Below are 24510 nucleotides of genomic sequence, written 5' to 3'. Positions count from 1 at the left end.
AGATTTATCTAAACCAATCAGATCGCTTCTTTCATTTTGCAGAGGCCTTGTTAAAAATGAAAGAAGTGATCTGATTGGTTGCTATGGGCATCTTTTCCTCTGGTCAGGTTTTGATAAATCTCCCTTTGTGAGGACACAAAAGGCGCAGTCCAGAGTGGTCCTAGCACTAGCATATTATGCTGGCGCCCGCAGTCTGCTGAATGTTTGCACAAAGATTTTCCGTGTGGACATTCCTATGTATGAACATGTCTGTTAGGCGCTAGGTTAAAGCCCCCTAGGTACAATCACACAGAGACTGATTAATTAGCAATAGATCAATTAACTGCTTACTTATAAACCCGATCACCAAAAAAGAAGCCAGTGTATTTATTTATATATAGCAATAAGAAGCTATTGCTGGTGGGAAGCTTGTGCTGCCTATGGACTCCAGGAAAGACTAAATTTAATTTGTTAATTTGTTTTCCCTTAGTATCCTTAGCAGCACAATAACAAATGGGACTTGATTGACTAATCTGTAATGCAGTGTTTCCCAACCAGGGTGCCTACAGGTGTTGCAAAACTACAACTCCCAGCATGCCTGTGCTGCCTATGGACTCCAGGAAAGACTACATTTCATTTGTTTTCACTTAGTATCCTTAGCAGCACAATAACAGATGGGACTTGAATGACTAACCTGTAATGCAGTGTTTCCCAACCAGGGTGCCTACAGGTGTTGCAAAACTACAACTCCCAGCATGCCTGTGCTGCCTATGGACTCCAGGAAAGACTAAATTTCATTTGTTTTCACTTAGTATCCTTAGCAGCACAATAACAAATGGGACTTGATTGACTCATCTGTAATGCAGTGTTTCCCAACCAGGGTGCCTCCAGGTGTTGCAAAACTACAACTCCCAGCATGCCTGTGCTGCCTATGGACTCCAGGAAAGACTACATTTCATTTGTTTTCACTTAGTATCCTTAGCAGCACAATAACAGATGGGACTTGAATGACTAACCTGTAATGCAGTGTTTCCCAACCAGGGTGCCTCCAGGTGTTGCAAAACTACAACTCCCAGCATGCCTGTGCTGCCTATGGACTCCAGGAAAGACTACATTTCATTTGTTTTCACTTAGTATCCTTAGCAGCACAATAACAGATGGGACTTGAATGACTAACCTGTAATGCAGTGTTTCCCAACAAGGGTGCCTCCAGGTGTAGCAAAGCTACAACTCCCAGCATGCCTGGACAGCCAAAGGCTGTCCAGGAATGCTGGGAGTTGTAGTTTTGCAACATCTGGAGGCACCCTGGTTGGGAAACACTGCTGTAATGTTTGACAAATGTGGGTGACATTACATATTTGATCCAATGGAACATGCTCCAACTAAGCCTAGGAGTCGGCAATGGAAGAACCCTTTAAATGCAAAGCAGATTGCGTGGCATAAAGTAAGGAACATTTTCTAACATTCTCCATTTTGTTAAATGCAATTTAGGAAAGAAGGGGGAGATTTATCAAAACCTGTGCAGAGGAAAAGTTGACCAGTTGCCCATAGCAACCAATCAGATGGCTTCTTTCATTTTGCAGAGGCCTTGTTAAAAATGAAAGAAGCGATCAGATTGGTTGCTATGGGCAACTCAGCAATGTTTCCTCTGGACAGGTTTTGATAAATCTCCCCCGAAATGTATGTAATAGGTCCCCCCCAGTTCCATATTCCTGGATTTCCTCAGCACACAAAGAGTTAAGTCTTAGCTCCGCCCTATTGGACACAACAGAAGCAATCACATAATTAACTACTTCCGAACCTCCATAGAAGAGAATCAGGACCCTTAGGCCCAGGTTCACACTACGGAATCTCCGGGCAGAAAATTTCCGACCGGAGAATCCGAGTGCGGCCAGCGCCGTCTGAATCAGTCGGCGCTAGGACCGTGCGGACACTGCAGTCTCCAATAGACTCCGCGAGTATTTCTGCCTGAGGAATGAGCAACGCCATTCTTCAGGCAGAAATTTCCAAGCGGATTTTCCGTTCACAAATTCCAAAGTGTGAATTTGTATATGGAAACCCATTCGCTATACAGTACATTTTAGTAAGCGGAATTTCAGGCGGAAATTGCGTAGTGTGAACTTCGCCTTACACACTGTGGTGGGAGGGGAGAGATTTACCAAAACCTGTCCAGAGGAAAAGTTGACCAGTCGCCCATAGCAACCAATCAGATCGCTTCTTTCATTTTTAGCAAGGCCACTGCAAAATGAAAGCAGCGATCTGATTGGTTGCTATGGGCAACTGGTCAACTTTTCCTCTGGACGGGTTTTGGTAAATCTCTCCCTGTGTTTTTTTTATTCGGTCCTATTAGAAGTTACTTGGATAACATAAGTGATTCCTGTCCCGGCACCAAAATGGCCATGGAGAGGGTATGAACTGAGACACCGGCAGCCGACTACTGACATCGGGGGAGATTTATCAAAACCTGTGGAAAGCAAGAGTGGTGCAGTTAGGGCTGGGCGGTATATACCGGTTCATACCGAATTCCGAAATTTTTGTGCCGCACGATATGAATTTTAACCCATACCGCAATACTGGTTTGGCCCCTCCCCCTCGAGATTGAATGAATTGTCAACCCAGCGCTGCGCTATCCCCATCGGGGTACTACTCACATATCACCCGCAAGCGATGCCCTCCTTGTCCTCCTGTTTGTTGCGGCCGCCGGCGCTGACACTCTAAACCATAGTAGAATAGGTTTGCTATGGGGATTCGCTTCTACTCTGGACAGTTCCCGAGACAGGTGTCATCAGAGAGCACTTAGACAGAAAAGAACAACTCCACTTCAGCAGCTCATAAGTACTGAAAGGATTAAGATTTTTTTTTAATAGAAGTAATTTACAAATCTGTTTAACTTTCTGGAGCCAGTTAAGATATGTGTGTGTGTATATATATAACGTTTTTTCCTTGATATCCCCTTTAAATCAGCATTTGCCCAATCTGGGTCTCTCCATCTGTCGAAAAACTACAACTCTCATCTTGCTCTGACAACCTTCTGGAGTTGTAGTTTTATAAAAGTTGGCGAGCCAGGGGTTGGGTAACATTTCATTGGTAAAGTGGTCTCCAAACGGTGGCCCTACAGATGTTGCAAAACTACAACTCCCAGCATGCCCGGACAGCCGTTGGCTGTCCGGGCATGCTGGGAGTTGTAGTTTTACAACATCTGGAGGTCCGCAGATTGCAAACCACTGCTCTATACTGTATCCCTATGCCCGGGCTGCAACAGGTAAACAAAATAAACTTTAACTCACCTTCCCCCGTCGGTCCGGACCTGCTTCCTAGGGAATGGAACGTCGGACAGACGTCAGCCTATCACCGGCCGCAGCGATGTTCCGCCTCGGCTGGTGATAGGTTGAGCGCACTGTCATGTAAGAAGGCGGCTTCTTAAGGCAGTGGGCTCAGCCTATCACCGGCTGAGGCGGAACATCGCTGCGCGAGGTGATAGGCTGACGTCTGTCCGACATTCCCGTCCCCAGCGTAAGGCCGACGTCGGAACATGCGTTAGTTTTATTTTGATTACCTTTTGCAGCCCGGGCATAGGGATTCCGCACAGTGACAGCGCCAGCGGCCGCAACAAACAGCCGGACCAGGAGGCAGCACTTGCGGGTGATGTGAGTAGTACCCCGATGGGGGGGGGGATACCGTTATATACCGTGGAACCGCCATAAGTTACAAAAATACCGCGATACACATATTTGGCCATACCGCCCAGCCCTAGGTGTAGTTGCGCATGGCAACCAATCAAATCGCTTTTTTCATTTTTCACAGGTGTCTTTAAACGTTAAAGAAACAATCTGATTGGTTGCCATAGGCAACTGCACCACTTATCCTCCGGACAGATTTTGATAAATCTCCCCCATGGTGTGCAGAGAGGCTTGTGCTTCCGGGTCATAGCCCCTTGACCTTTTAAGTGCTGTAGCTCTCCCCTTAGGTGTGATCTCGCGAGATTTCGCGAGTAGTCACGCCGGCTCTGGGGGGGGGCGGAGTTTTGGCAGGTAATTTAAAAAGCCCTTGGTCTCTGATGGTCTCTGCTCGTTCCTGACAGCAGAGATCAAGGTGAGTGATCAGCAGCACAGCCTGCACTTCTGTGCGCCACAGGTAAACTTTTTGGCTTAGTCCTGCCTTGTTTTCTCCATTCAGATGTCCGGCTATGTGGAAAGTGGGAAGAAAAGCAGGAAATCTCATCATAGGGAATGCCAGAGCTGTAGGCAGCCGCTCCCTGACGACTATATTCAGGACCGCTGTACTCTCTGCGGTCCTGGCAGAGTATCATCTCCCAACACAGATACCAGACATTTTATTCAGTGGTTTAAATCCCAAATGTCTTCAACCTTTGGGAAAACGATTTCTTCTACACGTTCCGCGCCTTGCTCCAGAAAACGCAAAAGAAGATCATGTCCGGTGGTGGTGCCGCCATCGTCCACCTCTTCTTCAACAAAACCAGAGAGAGCAGTTTCTGTTTCCTCATCGGACGATGAGGGTGAAGATCATAACCTATTTGACCAGTCAAAAACGCCTAAACTGGTCAAGGCTGTAAAAGGTGCGGTGGAGTCTGGGAAGGCTTCCAACCTGCCTAAGAAAAATCTACCCTTCTTTTTTCCTCGTAATGAGAACAGGAACTTACCTGTTCACCCGGTAATTTCCAAGATGTTGGTCGAAGGATGGGAGAAGCCAGAAAGAAAACTGGATCTGGGGTCCCGCTTTAAGTCTCTGTATCGGGTGGATCCATCGGTGATGGAAAAATGGGAAAACCCTCCTAAGCCCGACCTGCCAGTGGTTAAGCTGGTGTCGAAGGCGATCTTTCCTTCTGAGGAGTATACGAAATTGAAGGAACCCATGGACCGTAAAGCAGACTCTTTATTGAAAAATTCTTACGTCATTTCGGCTTCAGCCTGTAAAGTCGCTATGGCGGCTGTCCCGGTCTCCAGAGCTCTACGCATCTGGCTCAGTCAGATTACTCGAGACTTACAAGATGGTGTGCCAAGAGAGGACATTATTAAAAATATGGCCCTATTACAATCGGCGTCGAGTTTTCTTGCTGACGCTCATGTGGATTCTTTAAGACTGGCTGCAAAAAATTTGGCGGTGGCAAACTCCGCTAGAAGGGCGCTCTGGATCAAAGCTTGGTCCGGGGATACCCGCTTAAAAAACTACTTATGCTCATTGCCCTTTCAACCGGAGAGTATGTTCGGTACTCAGCTTGAGGACTTTATTAAATCCCTTTGGGAGTATGAGGAGGCGGAGTTGCCTCAGCCGAAAAAGAAGCCTTCTTTCCGGCCCTTTTGGTCCAGGTCTCGTCGCTACCCTAAAAATAGGAGGTGATGTTCGGGCAAACAACAAGGGAGAAGACCCCGAGGAAATTTCCAGAGAACTGAATGAGATCTGCAAATCTGCCACATGGTCTACTGTGTGCTGCCTGAGGACCTCCAGGAAGAGGAAAATACTTGCCAAAATATTCTTTTCCTGTAGGTGGCACAGCACCCCTCCCTTGAATAAATTGTTTGCTGCATAAGAACACTGTGTGAGGGTCCTGATTCTCTTTTTATGGAGGTTTCCAATGTAGTTAATTGTTTAATTTCTATGATTAATACTAATTCTGTTCTGTCCAATAAAGTGGGCGCTTTAGGCTGTGTGCTGCCTTCGGACCACAGGAAAAACAAATTTCAGTAAGAATTTTCCTCATATATGGTGGCTCCTAGCCTGAGAGTGCTTGTGATTCACTAATGGAGTGTTTCCCAACCAGGGTGCCCCCAGTGACTACAAAACTACAACTCCTAGCATGCCCGGACAGCTGAAGGCTGAGAATTGTAGTTTTCCTACAGCAGGAGGCACCCTGGTTGGAAAACTGCTGCGGGACGCAGACCCGAGTGGGGACCCAGAACTATATCCTATCGGATATTTGGAGTATTTAAAAAAAATAATATATATATATATACAGTGATCCCTTAACTTAGAATGGCCTCAACATATAATAGTTTCAACATACAATGGTCTTTTCTGGACCATTGTAAGTTGAAACCAGACTCAACATACAATGTTACGGACAGTCAAGATCTGTGAAACGTGTCAATGGCTGGAAGAAACGACCAATCAGTATGGGCATTCTATGGTAAAACCCCTGTATTACTGAAGCGTATGCACTGACTGATGTCTAGTAGCGCCCCCTACAGTACAGGGAGGTATTACATGTTCTGTACATTTTACCTGTACCAGGGTTACCTGCTCCTCTGGACACCAGGTGAGGGCGGCTCCATGTTACTTTTTTAGGACATTGTGTACTGTACAGGACCCTGAAGAAGCTCCTGTCCTCTACATAGACCAGTGTTTACCAAGCAGGGTGCCCCCAGCTGTTGCAAAACTACAACTCCCAGCATGCCCGGACAGCCGAAGGCTGTCCGGGCATGCTGGGAGTTGTAGTTTTGCAACAGCTGGGGGCTCCATGCTTGTAAAACACGGACATAGACAGTGATTACAGCTCCCAGCAGATCTTTCTTACTTTTATATGTAAGGATTTGCTTTATCTATATTAGTTATCTAATTATTTTTCTTTAATTCTCACTTTTTCCTAATTTTTTTGCATGACAATTTTGGTGGCTTCAGAACCAATTACCAGATTTCCATAGAGTTCTGGTCTCAACATACAATGGTTTCAACATACAATGGTCGACCCGGAACCAATTAATATTGTAACTTGAGGGACCACTGTGTATATATATATATATATATATATATATATATATATATATATATATATATATATACACACACCTAAAAATGTAAGTTTTAATGAGGTCAATGGACAAGTACCAGGATGGTGATGAAGTTTGTCAGGTAGGGCTTAAAGGAGAACTCTAGCCAAAACTAACTTATCTGCTATCCACAGGATAAGTAGCTGATCCGACTGCTGGGACCCACAAGATCTCCAAAACGGAACCCGGCACTCAGTGTGGAGCGTGTGCTGCAGATGGCACACGCTCCATACATTTCTATGGGGGCTCCGAAGAGACCCGAGTACAGCACTTGGGCATCATTGGCTCCCATAGAAATAAATGGAGCGGGTGACGTCCACCAGTAGCTGACGTGCGCTACTCACTAAGAGACTCGGGGGTCACATTCCGGAGATCACGGGCGTCCGTCCAGCTACTTATCCCCTTTCCTTATCCTAGGGGATGAGTTAGTTTTGACTAGAGTTCTCCTTTAAGTTTTTAGAAGCACTGAAACGATTTGATAAACTGACTGTAGGAGAACAAATTCTGCAACTGAGCGTAAATGGAGAGAATTACACCTTTTAGGGTGCGTTCCCATCTGGCATATACGCAGCGTATTTCACGCTGCGCAAAATTTGCGGCAGCAGCTGGAATTACGCTGCATATTCCTCTCTCACTATATACATACAGGGCTTTCCGGTGGCAGCGTATATAGTGAGCGAGGAATACACAGCGTATTTCCCGCTGCTGCCGCAGGGTAAATTCACACGGACGATCACGGATTACCAGCGTATTTGCTGCAGCAGATTTTGCTACCATTGACTTCTTATTAAAATCTGCAAATCTGCCTCTATTACTCATTTTCTTCTGACCCATTGAAGTGACTGTTAGGCTAAGTTTCGACTTGGTGGTTTTGTGCAAAAAAAAAAAAAAAAAAACGCTAAGAAAAATGCCATATCTGCCGCATGGCGTTTTTTCAGTCAAAAATTTGCTGCGGCCAGATGTTAGATGTAAATGAATGAGAAATCGCAAAAAAAAAAAATCCACTTGGGTTTTTTTTTTTTTTTCGTGTTTTTTCACAATTTTTTAAATTTATTTATTTTTTATTTTTTTAGCTCCTTGGCAGTTTTTCCAAATTGCAGCATGTTGAGCCTATGGCGTTGTTTGTGGGTTTTGCAGTTGGCTTTTTTTTTTTTGCCTTTTTTTCACCTGTGGAAAAAAAGGGTCTGTTCCCTGTAAAGGCTGGAAAAAGTGCCCAGGGGCCACAAAAACTGCAATTTCCACATAAATGAAAAAACACGAGTCGCAGGGAATTGCACTGGCTTTTTTTTTTTTTTTTTTTATGTGTGTTTTTCAAAAAAATATAAAAAAATAAAAAAAAAAGTCAAAACTTAGCCTTAGCATAATCAGCTGCAGATTTTCTGCACCAAATATGCTGTGGAAATTCTGCAGGTAATCCGCCCGTGTTAACGTGTACGTGTGAAAAGACCCTAATGGCGTATATACAGTATCCTAAGCAGATCTGAGGCGCAGGATTTGAAGTCATTTAGTTTAGTTTACAGCAGAAAATCGTGTGCATCAAATATGCAGGATACTGTATGTGTAAATAGACCCTAAAAGGTGTCTACTTTAAGCCCTTTACCGAAAAATAGATTTTAAGAGATCAGTCCAGAGTGGGATCTTGTTACACCATGCACAGGAGATTTCCCTTAACCCGAGAACAGTGTTTCCCAACCCGGGTGCCTCCAGCTGTTGCAAAACTACAACTCCCAGCATGCCCGGACAGCCGTTGGCTGTCCGGGCATGCTGGGAGTTGTAGTTTTGAAACAGCTGGAGACACCCTGGTAGAGAAACACTGCCCTAGAGGGTCTACTATTGGTCCGTAATGTCTTTATGACCTAAAGCAATGTTTTTTTTTTCAACCTTTTTCAGTTTGGGGCACTTTTTTTTTTAAACACTTTTATTGGTCCACTTAAGGGACTTAAAGGGGTACTCCGGTGAAAACCTTTTTTCTTTTAAATCAACTGGTGGCAGAAAGTTAAACATATTTGTAAATGACTTCTATTAAAAAATCTTAATCCTTCCAGTACTTATTAGCTGCTGAATGCTACAGAGGAAATTCCTTTCTTTTTGGAACACTGATGACATCACGAGCACAGTGCTCTCTGCTGACATCTCTGTCCATTTTAGCAACCATGCATAGCAGCTGTATGCTAAAGGCAGCATGTTGACTCAGTGGTTAGCACTGCTGCCTTGCAGTGCTGGGGACTTGGGTTCAAATCCCACTAAGGACAATAAATAAAGTGTTATTATTATTATAATAACATCAGCAGAGAGAACTGTGCTCATGATGTCAGCAGAGAGCTCTGTGTTCCAAAAAGAAAAGAATTTCCTCTGTAGTATTCAGCAGCTAATAAGTACAGGAAGGATTAAGATTTTTTAATAGAAGTAATTTACAAATATGTTTAACTTTCTGCCACCAGTTGATTTAAAAGAAAAAAGGTTTTCACCGGAGTACCCCTTTTAATTACAGATCAAGGCCATTCTATAGCGTAATCTGCACTCCATTGGTAGAGCCTGCTGCAGACAGGCTGTATTATATGCAGAGCCACAAAAGACGAGGAGGAAGAGGTAAGCCCTCCGACTACCTCTATAGTAGAATGCCCAACCCTCCCCCCCCCCTCATCCTTAAAGGGGTACTCCGGCACTTAGACATCTTATCCCCTATCCAAAGAGGATAAGATGCCTGATCGCGGGGGGTCCCGCCGCTGGGGACCCCTGTGATCTTGCACGCTGCACCCCAGTTAAAATCAGTCCCCGGAGCGTGTTCGCTCCGGGTCTGATTACCGGCGACCACAGGGCCAGCGACGTGTGACGTCACGCCTCCACCCCCGTGTGACATCACGCTCCGCCCCTCAATGCAAGCCTATGGGAGGGGGCATGACGGTCATCACGCCCCCTCCCATAGAATTGCATTGAGGGGGCGGAACTAAATGTACGGAACTAACAGTGTACGGAACTAAATGTTCTGAACGCTGGCTAGTGGAGTACCCGTTTAATGCCACAATGACAGACTAGATCCTTCATGTGTCATAAAGGGGTTATAGGGGTCTAGAAAGACTAGGATGTTTTTATGATTGTATATGTAAACCCTATCTTTTGTAGGCGATCTAGGGGGAGATTTATCAAAAACTGTGCAAAGGAAAAGTTGCCCATAGCAACCAATCAGATCGCTTCTTTCATTTTGCAGAGACCTTGTTAAAAATGAAAGAAGAAATCTGATTGGTTGCTATGGGCAGCTGGACAACTTTTCCTCAGGACAAGTCTTGATAAATCTCCCTCAGTGCCTATAATATAGAAAGCCATCATCTGGATGTCCTGGCCAACAATGAGGCGTCCTATGGAAGACGTGTGCTAGAGAGGGAGCAGTTGTGTAGTTCCCGCCCCTTCTTATTGCTGCTTATATCCGTTTCGATGTGCTGCTGCAGGACTTCATGGAAAGTTTAAATTTACTCAAACTTGCTAAAAAGTTAAATTCCCTGGACTACCCCCTTAGCACTCCTATTCACTGATTTATGACCTTGAAGCGGCGATGGAATTGTGACTTTCATAGAGGGGGTGTGGCCGTGATGTAACAACCCCGCCACCCGCACCCAATGTTCTAAACTAATGCCGGATGCTGCTCAGAGATCGCGGGGGTCCCACCGCTGGGTTCAGACATCTTATCGCAGATCATTTTGTATAGGGGATAAGATGTCTATGGGTGGAGTACCCCTTTAAAGTTTTAGGAGGTGAGGGACTCATGAGGGCTTTAGTACCCTTTGGGCACACACAGTAGTGTTCTGTTTGTGTTGTTGCCCTCCCCAATTTATTGTGTTTATAATTACCATATAAAGGGATGACAAGCCTTCTGAGAATGTTTGATTTAGAAATCTTATTATGGTACAACACGAGTTTTAGGTTTGGGCCAGGTGCACAGGCTGTTTTAGGGCATGCTGGGCGTTGTAGTTAGTAACTGCAACGCCCAGCATGTCTTGATGCAGCCTATAGCTCTGTAGGTGACCCAAAACTACAACTCTCAACATGTGGCACCACAACCTATTCATATTATATAGTGTATCAGGGCATGCTGGGTGTTGTAGTTTTGGGTCAGCTGCAGAGCCATAGGTTGTATCAGGGCATGCTGGGTGTTGTAGTTTTGGGTCAGCTGCAGAGCCATAGGTTGTATCAGGGCATGCTGGGTGTTGTAGTTTTGGGTCAGCTGCAGAGCCATAGGTTGTATCAGGGCATGCTGGGTGTTGCAGTTAGTAACTACAATGCCTATGGCTGCATTTCCCACCCTAGGCTTATACTCGAGTCAATGTTTTCCCAGGTTTTTTTGTGGTAAAATTCGGTGTCTCTGCTTATACTCGGTTCGGCTTATACTCTAGTATATACGGTACCCCTTTAAAGGGGTACTCTGCTGCTAGACATCTTATCCCCTATCCAAATTATGTTGACTGCGGTACCCCCCCAGCACAGGTTCCTGTGGCAGTGATTATGTCATCATGGCCACGCCCCCTCCATTCATGTCTATGGGAGGGGGGCATGGCGTCACGAACACTGCCTCCGAGTGTTATGAACAAAATGTTCAGAATGCTGGAGCACCGGAGTTCCCCTTTTAAAGAAACTGTTTTTCGGGGGTCCGATCAGTTTGCATGCCTGTCGGAGGAACCTACATGTCCCTGACTGATCTGCTGGTGCAGACTCTATCAGTAGATCGCCGATAACATTGTGTAATATAGAATTATTCCGTGTTAATCTAATGATTGCATATAAAAATCCCCTATGGGGTTTAAAGGGGCACTCCAGCGAACCTACCTCATCCCCTATCAACAGGCTTTGGGATAAGTGTCTGATCTCCTATATTAGCCTGGCTACTTACCAGTCCCCGGAATGCTTCAGAGAGAGAGGGGTGAGTGCCCACTCAGCCAATCGGGGTAACAATAAGAGTCTGAGTGCGGAGTACTTTTACTTTATTAGGGACACATTTACCATTTTAAATTAATTTAAAAACAATAGAAGACATTGCACACGAGACGGTAGTGTAGATCCTATGATACATTGCGTGACCATCCAGACGCCTCAGAAGTTCGGTTTATGTTTCTTGAGCTCGACCATCAGATGATGAAGATTTATTAATTCTGAGCAAACCGGAAGATTCCTGAGCGGGGGCTGGGAGAGGATCTTATGGAATCGGTGATAGTACTGGATCAGCTGCGTGAGCGCCCCCTGCAGGACAGAAAACGGGATCGGTAAAATCGCAGTATGTGACGTTTTAGCTGCGAGTCGCTCTATAACCACCAGGGGGGGTCAGATCTACTGATGAACAGCAAAGTATTGTCAGCAGCGCAGAGTATTTCAGGACGTACACAGATCAGTACCACGATTTGGAGTGCTGTCGTTAGACCTGTTTTTAGATGCCATACTATGGTTGCACTTAAAGGGTTACTCCGCTACCCAGCAGCCGGAACATTGAGTTCCCAACGCTGTGCGCGGGCTTCTGTGTTCACGACCGCCCCCCTTGTCACGTCACGTCCCGCCCCCCTCAATGCAAGTCTATGGGAGGTGGCGTGACGGCCGTCGCATCCTCTTCCCATAGACTTTCATTGAGGGGGCGGGACGTGACGTCACAAGGGGGGCGGTCGTGAACACGGAAGCCCGCACACAGCGTTGGGAACTCAGTGTTCCGGATGCTGGGGAGCGGAGTAACCCTTCCAGCTTTTGATGGGGACTGGGTGCGCCTTTTTTTTTTTTAACCCCTTATTGACCGCCGATATTCCTTTTTTACAGCGCACGATGGTCATTGAATATAGAACGGAGGAGTGTTTCCTGGATTTTCAAATTAGAGTTCCTTACCAGGGTGCCTCCAGCTGTTGCAAAACTACAACTCCCAGCATACCCGGACAGCCTTCGGCTGTCCGGGCATGCTGGGAATTGTAGTTTTGCAACAGCTGGAGGCACCCTGGTTGGGAAACACTGGTCTAAACCTAAAAAAAACAAAAAAATTTTTTTGCTACCAACTAATTAACTAACTAAATTACATCCCAAAATTTAAAAAAATCTTTTTTTTAAAAGAAATTAAAAATAAATACCGTATTTATCGGGGTATACCACGCACCCTCATTTTTCAAAGGAAATTTGGGTACAAAAGGTTATTAACCCAAATACCCTTGTTAAAATGAGGGGGCGATAAACTCTGTCCCCTGCGGTAACTGCAGGGGCTTCTGTGGGGCAAGTGTCCCACCGCAGTCGCCTGATTCCTTCCCCCCATCCCTGGCTTTCATATTTACCTGTCCTGGGGCGCGCTTCTGCAGGCTCCGGCGGCGTCCTGCGCTGTCGCTGTGCGCAATGATGGACGCTTTAAATCATTGAACCGCAGCGGCCAGAAAGAGTTTATCAGCGTATAACACGCAGATTTTAAAGGGGTACTCCGGTGAAAAACTTTTTTTTTTTAAATCGACTGGTGCCAGAAAGTTAAACAGATTTGTAAATTACTTTTATTAAAAATCTTAATCCTTCCAGTACTTTTTAGCAGCTGTATACTACAGAGGAATTTCTTTTTTGTCTTGTACACAGTGCTCTCTGCTGACACCTCTGTCCATATCAGGAACTGTCCAGAGAAGCACAGGTTATGCTATGGGGATTTTTTCCTGCTCTGGACAGTTCCTGATATGAACAGAGGGTTCAGCAGAGAGCACTGTGGACAAGACAAAAAAGAAATTCAGAAAGAAAAGTATTTCCTCTGTAGCATACAGCTGCTAAAAAGTACTGGAAGGATTAAGATTTTTTAATAGAAGTAATTTACAAATCTGTTTAACTTTCTGGCACCAGTTGATTTAAAAAAATGTTTTCCACTGGAGTACCCCTTTTTAAGCAAAAAATTTTAACTTAAAAAATGCTTGTTATATGCTGATAAATACGGTAAGCTAAAAAATATATATATATATTTTTTTTAAATTACATTCCAGAAAAAGTTTTTAATAATGAGCCAAGTCCCATTGGCACCAAAATGGTGCCGCAAAAAATGAGCCATCGTCAATAGATGGAAAAGTAAAAAAAAAAAGTAATCAGATCAGAAGAGGGCAGGTTTAAAGACTTTTTTTTTTTCGTACTGAGTTTTTAATTTTTTGTAAGTAGTAAAACCTCACAAAAATGACATCAATTGGAATTTCCGTAGCAGTAACATCTGCTGCAAAATCCCATTGAAATTGCGTCATGTGAACATAACCTTAGGAGGAGTTAAAAAAAAAAAACCGGCATAAATATTCATTGATTGGGGAGTTTTAAAAGAAGTATACAGACCCCAAAGGGAGGGTGACGGGTGCTGAGGGAAGAATGGGGGGGGGGGGGATGGAAAATAACACTGTGTCCATCCAAATAAGTGTCAGTTACCTGTTAAAGGGTGTTATCCAGGAGCAGAATACCAGAGCTTATTTCTTCCAAAAACAGCGCCTCCCTGTCCTCAGGTGGTATTACAATTCAATTGACTGTAACTGTGCTGCATTACCACACACAACCTGACTGGTAGTAGTGCTGGTTTTGGAAGAAGTTAGCTCTGTTTTCCTAATCCTTAAAGAGATACTTCGCTGCTCAGCATTTGGAACAAACTGTTCAGAACGCTAGAGCTGGCAGCTCGTGATGTCATAGCCCCGCCCCCTCATGACATCATGCCCCTCCCCTCAATGCAAGTCTATAGGAGGGGGCGTGACGGCAGTCACGCCCCCTACCATAGACTTGGATTGAGGGGGTGGGGCTATGATGTCACGAGCTCCCGGTGCAGACTCCAGCGTTCGGAACAGTTCGAGCAGCAGAGTACCCCTTTAATAACCCCATGAAGAGGCCCCCATCAGGTCCATATTGTACCTGTATTATGCTGGTGCCATTCTTGAAGTTGGTGAACGACCTCATGACGTCCTGACTCAGCATTTCTACCGCCTGTTTCCACGTGGAAGAGAAGCCTCGCACCAGAAGAGCCACGCGAGCTGAAAGAAATATATATATATCAACTGGCGCCAGAAAGTTAAACAGATTTGTAAATTACTTCTATTAAAAAACCTTAATCCTTTCAGTACTTATGAGCTGTTGAGTTGAGTCTGATGACACGTGTCTCGGGAACTGTCCCGAGTAGAAGCAAATCCCCATAGCAAACCTCTTCTACTCTGTGCAGTTCCCGAGACAAGCAGAGATGTCAGCAGAGAGCACTGTTGTCAGACAGAAAACAACAACTCAACTTCAGCAGCTGATAATTATTGGAAGGATTAAGATTTTTTTTAACAGAAGTAATTTAAAAATCTGTTCAACTTTCTGGAACCAGATGATATATAAAAAAAAAAAAAGAAATAAAAAAAAAAAAAGCTTTTTCCTGGAATACCCCTTTTAATGGCAGATTCCCTCTCCTAATATAGACGGTAGGTATCATGGCGTCACCCACCTTCCTCGCTCCTCAGCCGATCCTGCTGCCCCTTCTCTATAAGAGCTTCCGATTCTTTTACGAAGGCGATCATTCCCCCGAAAGATGGAGACAGGATCTCTTCTATGAACTCCTGATGTAGAGAGGATACATTAGCCCAGTGTATTCCAACCAGGGTGCCTCCAGCTGTGGCAAAACTACAACTCACAGCATGCCCGGAGTAATAGTTTTGCAACAGCTGGAGGCACACATTGACGGACATGGGGAGAACAGCCACAGGCTGCTACAATGTAAAAACCATCCTGTGACTGGGAAGGGATAGTAGAATGGGAGCTGTATACATCTGTATGCAGTCAGCTCCCCCTAGTGGCAGCTGCAGGTAGTGGATATAATAATGCTAGAGCAGTGTAACTGAACCAGGGTGCCTCCTGCTGTTGCAAAACTACAACTCCCAGCATGCCCGGACAGCCAACGGCTGTCCGGACATGCTGGGAGTTGTAGTTTTGCAACAGCTGGAGGCACCCTTGTTGGGAATGACTGCATTAGCCTAATAAAGAGCTGACCTGGGTCCGCGCCGTCAGGAGCTGCTGGAAACTTTCCACCTCTTTACTGTCAGAAGACGCCCGTTCCTTTAAATAAACGACAGGGAGAGCAATGATGGATGGAGCCAGAGGGGAGGCATAAGAAGAGGAGTATCAGGACGCCCGGCACTCACCATGAGGACGCCGAGCATCATGTCGTAGTTATTGATCAGGAAGATGAGCTGCTCCTTCCGAGACGAGAATTCAGCCGCCATCCTCAGGACAAAGTTCTCCACCTCCGACTGAAGTAACACGAGGAAGGAATTGGAGATTTGCTATATCCCTATATCCCAACACCATATATATATATATATAATCAATAATCTGTACCTGCAGATGGCCCAGGAGGACGTTCGTCTTCTCGTTTGGAAATGTCTGGTTTATGCTAACAATGGCCGAGGAGAACTCCGCATAACGTCTTGTTATCTGTGAGCGAGACAGAGAAATCTTAAATATATAATATTTTACATTACAATACATTACCCTGTACTGATCCTGTATTATACTCCAGAGCTGCACTCACTATTCTGCTGGTGAGGTCACTGTGTATATACATTACATTACTTATCCTGTACTGATCCTGAGTTATATCCTGTATTATACTCCAGAGCTGTACTCACTATTCTGCTGGTGAGGTCACTGTGTACATACATTACATTACTTATCCTGTACTGATCCTGAGTTATATCCTGTATTATACTCCAGAGCTGTACTCACTATTCTGCTGGTGGGGTCACTGTGTACATACATTACATTACTTATCCTGTACTGATCCTGAGTTATATCCTGTATTATACTCCAGAGCTGTACTCACTATTCTGCTGGTGGGGTCACTGTGTACATACATTACATTACTTATCCTGTACTGATCCTGAGTTATATCCTGTATTATACTCCAGAGCTGTACTCACTATTCTGCTGGTGAGGTCACTGTGTACATCCATTACATTACTTATCCTGTACTGATCCTGAGTTATATCCTGTATTATACTCCAGAGCTGTACTCACTATTCTGCTGGTGAGATCACTGTGTACATACATTACATTACTTATCCTGTACTGATCCTGAGTTATATCCTGTATTATACTCCAGAGCTGTACTCACTATTCTGCTGGTGAGGTCACTGTGTACATACATTACATTACTTATCCTGTACTGATCCTGAGTTATATCCTGTATTATACTCCAGAGCTGTACTCACTATTCTGCTGGTGAGATCACTGTGTACATACATTACATTACTTATCCTGTACTGATCCTGAGTTATATCCTGTATTATACTCCAGAGCTGTACTCACTATTCTGCTGGTGAGATCACTCTGTACATACATTACATTATTTATCCTGTACTGATCCTGAGTTATATCCTGTATTATACTCCAGAGCTGTACTCACTATTCTGCTGGTGAGGTCACTGTGTACATACATTACATTACTTATCCTGTAATGATCATGAGTTATATCCTGTATTATACCCCAGAGTTGTACTCACTATTCTGCTGGTGAGGTCACTGTGTACATACATTACATTACTTATCCTGTACTGATCCTGAGTTATATCCTGTATTATACTCCAGAGCTGTACTCACTATTCTGCTGGTGAGGTCACTGTGTACATACATTACATTACTTATCCTGTAGTGATCCTGAGTTATATCCTGTATTATACTCCAGAGCTGTACTCACTATTCTGCTGGTGAGGTCACTGTGTACATACATTACATTACTTATCCTGTACTGATCCTGAGTTATATCTTGTATTATACTCCAGAGCTGTACTCACTATTCTGCTGGTGAGATCACTGTGTACATACATTACATTACTTATCCTGTACTGATCCTGAGTTATATCCTGTATTATACTCCAGAGCTGTACTCACTATTCTGCTGGTGAGGTCACTGTGTACATACATTACATTACTTATCCTGTACTGATCCCGAGTTATATCCTGTATTATACGCCATAGCTGTACTCACTATTCTGCTGGTGGGGTCACTGTGTACATACATTACATTACTTATCCTGTACTGATCCTGAGTTATATCTTGTATTATACTCCAGAGCTGTACTCACTATTCTGCTGGTGAGATCACTGTGTACATACATTACATTACTTATCCTGTACTGATCCTTTGTTATATCCTGTATTATACTCCAGAGCTGTACTTACTATTCTGCTGGTGAGGTCACTGTGTACATACATTACATTACTTATCCTGTACTGATCCTGAGTTATATATCAGACAGGAGGCTCATATCTTGCATTAATCTTTCTTTATTAATGCCCATAGCAGAAAAATTAGAACTTTCAGTTTTAATGTATTCAAAGAAAAAACTTTTCTCAACTACAACTCCCAGCAGCCCCTCTGAGGACTCTGTAGCCAATCATAGCCCAGGAGGCTCCTATAAAGGGGGCTGCTGAACCATAACTCCTCCTCTTTCTTTCTGCTCATAGCCAGATAAGTATAGATTGTATATTGTCCTTGTTTGTTAATAGTCTCTATTAGAGATTAGTGAATAGTGTCGACCTCTGCTGTCCCTAGCGTTGCGGTACCTCCGCACCCGCTTATGGGCTATCAGAGGTCCATCTGTATTACTATTTTATTGTATTTTTGTTTTTATTGTATTTTTGTTTTTATTTATCTTCTATCGTTATAGTCCTTTTTCAATAACAGATAACGCGGCACTTGTTGCGACAGCGTTTTCTTCCCTACTCACATCAGCGCTCTTTTCCCGTCTGTTAGCGGGCGCCATCTTAGCCCTCCTTCTTCCGCGCTTCTTTCCCGCCGCTCCTGGCCTTCGCGCGCGTCTGACGCGCACTAAGGGGCGGCCCACACAAGAAGCGCAGCGTTTCAGCCTATCACAACTCAGGGGAGCCGTAGTCTCGCGAGACTACGCTCCTTGGCTTTCAGCCTCCTCGGTAACTCCCACAACATCGCTCAGTCCAGCGCGTACGGTGTGGAGGAAAGGAGCCTGAACTTGCCACGGATTTTTCAGCAGGTTTTTACCCTACTTTGGCGCTAGTTAGCGGCCCCCTGGTAGCATCCCTAAGACGATCTCCCTGTTAGAACTAGGGCATACCAGGATACAGCAAGCAGTGCTGGGGGTGCAATAGTACAGTGCTTGATTTTAAAAATATTGACAGTACATCTACTGATTACTGCCTTAATCAAATATGTCTGAGGAAGCCAATTCAAACGCCTTACCATCCGCAGGCGAGGCTACTCAATTCATGAATGCGGTACAAATCCAAGAACTGATCAGTAAATCAGTTCAGGCGGCTTTGGCGTCCGCTGCGTTGCCATCCGGTTCTCAGCAAACGGTACCACCCCTTTCAGGGCCGCCAGCCTTTGCCATTGATCCGACAATTAAAAGAGGAAAATCCTCCCACAAACGCAAGCATTTGATGCCTGCTTACGACTCCCCGGCAGGGGAAGTTCAATCCATGCTCCAGGCAGCCCCCACAAGGGCCTGCCAACCCACACTACCTCCAGACTCTCTACGACCCTCGGGCCTCGAGGAGACAACTAATAAGAGGCACAGATCCGCTAGGCGGGCCAAGCCTGATTCATATGTGGACTCCACTGACGAAGATTCGTCCGCTAGCTCTGAGTCCTCCGCAGAGTCTGCTTATAATGATGAGGAAGGTGGGACAGTGACGTTACCCAATAACGTTAACCCTGACACCCAGGGTGACCCTATTTTGGACTCCCTCGGGGAGCCATTCTTTGACCCGGAGGCGATCTCACACCCTCGCTCCGGAGATTGGGCCCCTCTCCCACAAGTGTCCAACTTTGTAGAACATTGGACCCGAAGACCACTAGAGAGGGCAAATAGAAATAAATTGAGGGCAGAATGCCCTAGACCCTCCATACCGAGGAAAGTAGTTGTTACCCCGGAGGTTGACCCGATACTCATGAAGTATCTGACAAAAAATGGGAAATTCCCAAAAAAGGGCATTGAACGCTCCTTCAAATCCATACAAGACCGTATACTAGACCTTCTGGGACCTTTGACTAAGATCTTAGACCTGTCAGAACAGTCTGCTGCATCCAGCCAACCAGTAGATCTCAATCAGCTTAGAGGTTGGGCCCAAAGGGCCATTTGTATGCTCGGAGCCGCCAATACCACCTGTGCGACCGAGCGGCGTAGGTCCATCCTCATGAGATTAGACCCCCAGCTATCCCATCTAGCGGAATCTGAACCGGGTCCCTCAGCCGAGGGCATGCTTTTCGGGGACACCCTCATAAAGGATATTAACAAGTTTGTGGGGTTATTTACTTCCTTGGACAAAGCCCAATCGTCCTTGAAGAAGTCAGGGACCTCATCCAAGGTTTTTGCCAGGGCTGGCAGAAATAGGGGCCGATCTGCCGGCCGATCAAATTACTATAGGCCACCACCCAGAGCTCCAGCTCACTACGCTCAGGCTCCTCCCTCCTACCCGCTTCCAATGGCGCAACCCACACCGTTCTTTCCTCCTAGAGGAAGGCCATGGAGAGGACGCGGTGCCAGAGGCTACCCCCGATCCCGTCCGTCGACTGGTAAGTACACCCCTCCTTCCCCAGTCCCATGTCCCGGTAGGAGGCAGACTGATGTATTTTATCCACGGTTGGTCTGCGATTACGTCAGACGCATGGATATTGGATACGGTAACAGGCTACCGGATAGAGTTCTACTCCCCTCCGGAGTTGGACATAATTCCACACCCCATAAAATTTTCAGCTCTCAACGTTGCTCTCATAGACAACGAGATACAAGAGTTATTGACCAAAAAAGCCATAGTGGAAGTTTTTCCATCTTCCCCGGGATTTGTCAGCAACCTCTTCTTAGTCAAGAAGAAGGGAGGCGGTTTCCGCCCAGTGATAAACCTCCGAAATTTGAACCAACATGTGGTGTACCGCCACTTCAAAATGGAAGGGATCCACTGCCTTCGGGACCTTTTGTGGCCGGGAGATTGGCTGATAAAGGTGGACTTGAAGGACGCCTACCTTACCGTGCCCATCCACCCCTCGTCTCAACGGTTCCTCCGCTTCCTTTGGAAAGGTCGCATGTGGCAATTCTCTTGCCTCCCCTTCGGCCTATCTTCCGCCCCATGGTGCTTCACCAAACTGATGAAACCCGTGGTGGCATCTCTACGGAGCAGAGGGGTACGGATGATTATTTATCTGGACGATCTGCTTATCATGGCTCGATCCAGAGATCAGGCCATTACCCATATGGAGTGGACAGTTTCTCTGTTACAGGCCTTGGGATTCCTGATCAATCACGAGAAGTCGGTTCTCGCCCCGGCCCAGGAAATGGAGTTCCTGGGCTTTCTGGTAGATACCAATCGGGCGGTCCTCCGGCTTCCCACGTCCAAACTAGCCCTCATTCGCAAAGAAATCAGGGCTGTGCTTCGCAAGAGTCGTGTTTCACTACGCACCCTGGCTCGATTGGTAGGCCTCCTATCGGCGTCCATCCAAGCTATCTTTCCGGCCCCACTCCACTATCGGGCCCTCCAGAGATTAAAAGCTATGCACCTTCGACAAGGTCTCAGATATGCGGACGAGGTACCCCTCTGTCCGGAGGTCTCGGAGGAATTACAGTGGTGGCTTCGACATGCCGTCGAGTGGAACGGCAAGACCATATTCAATTCCAGTCCGGACTTCATCATAGAGTCGGATGCCAGCCGGCAGGGCTGGGGTGCTCGGTGCGGGGCGTCCTCCACAGGAGGGACATGGTCCGCAGAAGAGTCTCTTTTGCACATCAATGCGCTGGAACTCCTGGCGGCCTTTTTCGCCATCAGAAGTTTCTTACCACACGCATGCAATTGCTGTGTGTTATTGCGCATGGACAATGTGACAGCGGTCCAATATGTCAACCGCTTGGGAGGCTCGAGGTCACAAGTCCTGGCGGATATCGCAAAGGACTTTTGGCACTTCTGCCTTCTCCGCAACATAATTCCAGTGGCGGAATATATTCCGGGGGTTTCCAACTCGGTGGCGGATTGGAACTCCCGCTACCTGATCGATGCCAGCGATTGGAAATTGGATCGGCCAATTTTCTTGGCGTTGCAACGACTCTGGGGTCCATTTCGCTTGGACCTATTCGCCTCCCGCCTCAACCATCAGTTGCCCCGCTTCTACAGTTGGAGGCCGGATCCGGAGGCCTGCGCAATAGACGCGTTTCGTCAACGCTGGCCGGAGGGAACGCATTATGCGTTTCCGCCGTTCCCAATGATTCCCAGGGTTCTCCTTCACGTGGCGAACCAGGGGGCGACGATTGCGTTGATAACTCCCTGGTGGCCGACGCAACCGTGGTTTCCCCTCCTTCTTGGGATGGCGATCGACTATCCCCGGTTGCTTCCTCATTTCCCTCACCTTCTCACCAATCCGAACAAGGGTCTCCACCCTCTGGTGTTGGAGGGCAACCTGCCTCTCCTCGCGTGGTTGGTTTCGGGGTCTCAGAGTCAGATAACGACCTTTCAAAATCAGCTAGGGATCTCCTTGCCCTGGCCTGGGCCCCCGGGACTCGATCGGCATATCGATCGGCCTGGAGACTCTGGGTCCGTTGGTGCGATCAACGACAGATTGATCCGATTCATGCCTCTGTGCCCGTAGTGGTCAACTACTTAGCGGATTCCTTTGAAGCAGGGAAATCTTTTAGTTCCATTAATGTCTATCGGTCGGCTATATCAGCCTACCATTGTCCTGTAGACACCCTGCCTGTTGGCAAGCACCCTCTAGTGTGCCGCCTCTTGAGGGGCATTAAATTTAAACGACCCCCGCGTCCCAAGTACCAGGCCACTTGGGATGTTTCCAAGCTCCTGCAATTATTTTCCACTTGGGCGGATAATGACGACCTTTCATTACGGCTTCTATCCTTCAAGCTGACCGTCCTTTTATGTCTGGTTTCCATAAAACGGATATCGGACGTGAAAGCGTTGGATGTCTCCAGGCGTCAATTTTTGCCGGAAGGCGTTCGGTTTTCGGTCGTTCGTAGGACTAAGACCGGAATTCACTCGGTCTTTTATCCTTTTTTCCCCGAGCATCCTCGTCTCTGCGTAGTTCGATGCCTCCAAGCATACGAAACGCAGACGGCGGGATTACGGTCAGAAGATTCCTCTCAGCTCCTCATTTCCTATGTCCGACCCCACCTACCGGTGTCATCGGCTACTTTGGCCCGGTGGGTTCGGTCCGCCATGGAGATGGCGGGGATAGATATCTCTCTTTTCGGTGCGCATTCCTCCAGGGGAGCGATGGCCACTAAAGTTGTTGCTTCTGGGGGCTCTCTTTCAGATCTGCTCTTAGCTGCGGATTGGGCGTCGGAGACGACTTTTAGACGTTTTTATTTCAGACCGGAGTCTCATGTATCCATGTCGGTCCTATCTACCGTGGGTTAACTCTGCTCTACATTATGTCATGTCTGTGATATGTTTCTTGCTGTAGCTTTGAACTTGCAAGATATGAGCCTCCTGTCTGATATATAAATCGAGATTTTCCTAGCTTGTGACGGAAAATATTAGTTATATGAAGACAGGAGGCGAGTATCTTCCCTCCCGACCCAACCCTGTTATGGTGTTCTTTTCTTTTCTGGTTTCAGGATATTGAAGATCGCCGGTGTCTAGGTGTCAGCGGCTGAGTTGTTCCTGGTCCCCGTTGGGACGTTTTCTACTGTTCGGTTCTCCAGAAGATGTCTGTCCCGAAGCTGGTCGTGCAGTGGCGTTTGGTTCTTCGTGTCCGTCATGCAGAGATGGAGTCGAGAATGAGTTGGTATCGACTATACAGTGTCGGCTATGACGTCGAGTCAAGAAAGAGGAGGAGTTATGGTTCAGCAGCCCCCTTTATAGGAGCCTCCTGGGCTATGATTGGCTACAGAGTCCTCAGAGGGGCTGCTGGGAGTTGTAGTTGAGAAAAGTTTTTTCTTTGAATACATTAAAACTGAAAGTTCTAATTTTTCTGCTATGGGCATTAATAAAGAAAGATTAATGCAAGATACTCGCCTCCTGTCTTCATATAACTAATATTTTCCGTCACAAGCTAGGAAAATCTCGATTTATATCTTGTATTATACTCCAGAGCTGTACTCACTATTCTGCTGGTGAGATCACTGTGTACATACATTACATTACTTATCCTGTACTGATCCTGAGTTATATCCTGTATTATACTCCAGAGCTGTACTCACTATTCTGCTGGTGAGATCACTGTGTACATACATTACATTACTTATCCTGTAGTGATCCTGAGTTATATCCTGTATTATACTCCAGAGCTGTACTCACTATTCTGCTGGTGAGGTCACTGTGTACATACATTACATTACTTATCCTGTACTGATCCTGAGTTATATCTTGTATTATACTCCAGAGCTGTACTCACTATTCTGCTGGTGAGATCACTGTGTACATACATTACATTACTTATCCTGTACTGATCCTGAGTTATATCCTGTATTATACTCCAGAGCTGTACTCACTATTCTGCTGGTGAGATCACTGTGTACATACATTACATTACTTATCCTGTACTGATCCTGAGTTATATCTTGTATTATACTCCAGAGCTGTACTCACTATTCTGCTGGTGAGATCACTGTGTACATACATTACATTACTTATCCTGTACTGATCCTGAGTTATATCCTGTATTATACTCCAGAGCTGTACTCACTATTCTGCTGGTGAGATCACTGTGTACATACATTACATTACTTATCCTGTACTGATCCTGAGTTATATCCTGTATTATACTCCAGAGCTGTACTCACTATTC

At 45.9% G+C, this 24510-nt stretch overlaps 2 protein-coding genes across 5 annotated transcripts in view; one reads left to right on the top strand and one right to left on the bottom strand.

The window, feature by feature from the left end:
• Nucleotides 1-1289: 1289 nt before the first annotated feature.
• Nucleotides 1290-5508, top strand: LOC130291273 (lamina-associated polypeptide 2, isoforms alpha/zeta-like). 3 transcript variants are annotated; one of them, XM_056539852.1, is made up of 2 exons: nt 1290-1423; nt 4156-5508. In XM_056539852.1, the coding sequence occupies exons 1-2, from the start codon at nt 1346-1348 to the stop codon at nt 5335-5337; spliced, it is 1260 nt and encodes a 419-aa protein (XP_056395827.1). In that variant the 5' UTR covers nt 1290-1345; the 3' UTR covers nt 5338-5508. The 3 variants fall into 3 exon arrangements, with proteins under 3 accessions (XP_056395827.1, XP_056395828.1, XP_056395829.1); XM_056539853.1 differs by lacking the exon at nt 1290-1423 and adding an exon at nt 2342-2387; XM_056539854.1 differs by lacking the exon at nt 1290-1423 and adding an exon at nt 3719-4071.
• Nucleotides 5509-11720: 6212 nt separating this feature from the next.
• The window catches only part of VPS52 (VPS52 subunit of GARP complex), a 37686-nt gene continuing 24896 nt past the window's right edge, over nt 11721-24510 (bottom strand). For both annotated transcript variants that reach the window (XM_056540406.1, XM_056540407.1), the window contains exons 15-20: nt 16086-16181; nt 15890-15997; nt 15738-15803; nt 15196-15307; nt 14628-14746; nt 11721-11993 (exon numbers count right to left, since the gene is read on the bottom strand). In XM_056540406.1, coding sequence (XP_056396381.1) covers nt 11847-11993; nt 14628-14746; nt 15196-15307; nt 15738-15803; nt 15890-15997; nt 16086-16181 — 648 coding nt within the window. In that variant the 3' untranslated portion in view covers nt 11721-11846. The remainder of the gene's footprint in view (nt 11994-14627; nt 14747-15195; nt 15308-15737; nt 15804-15889; nt 15998-16085; nt 16182-24510) is intronic.

The sequence above is a fragment of the Hyla sarda genome, chromosome 9 (genome assembly GCF_029499605.1).
Source record: "Hyla sarda isolate aHylSar1 chromosome 9, aHylSar1.hap1, whole genome shotgun sequence".
Lineage (NCBI taxonomy): Eukaryota > Metazoa > Chordata > Amphibia > Anura > Hylidae > Hyla > Hyla sarda.
This window is presented reverse-complemented; position numbering and strand designations above follow the sequence as displayed.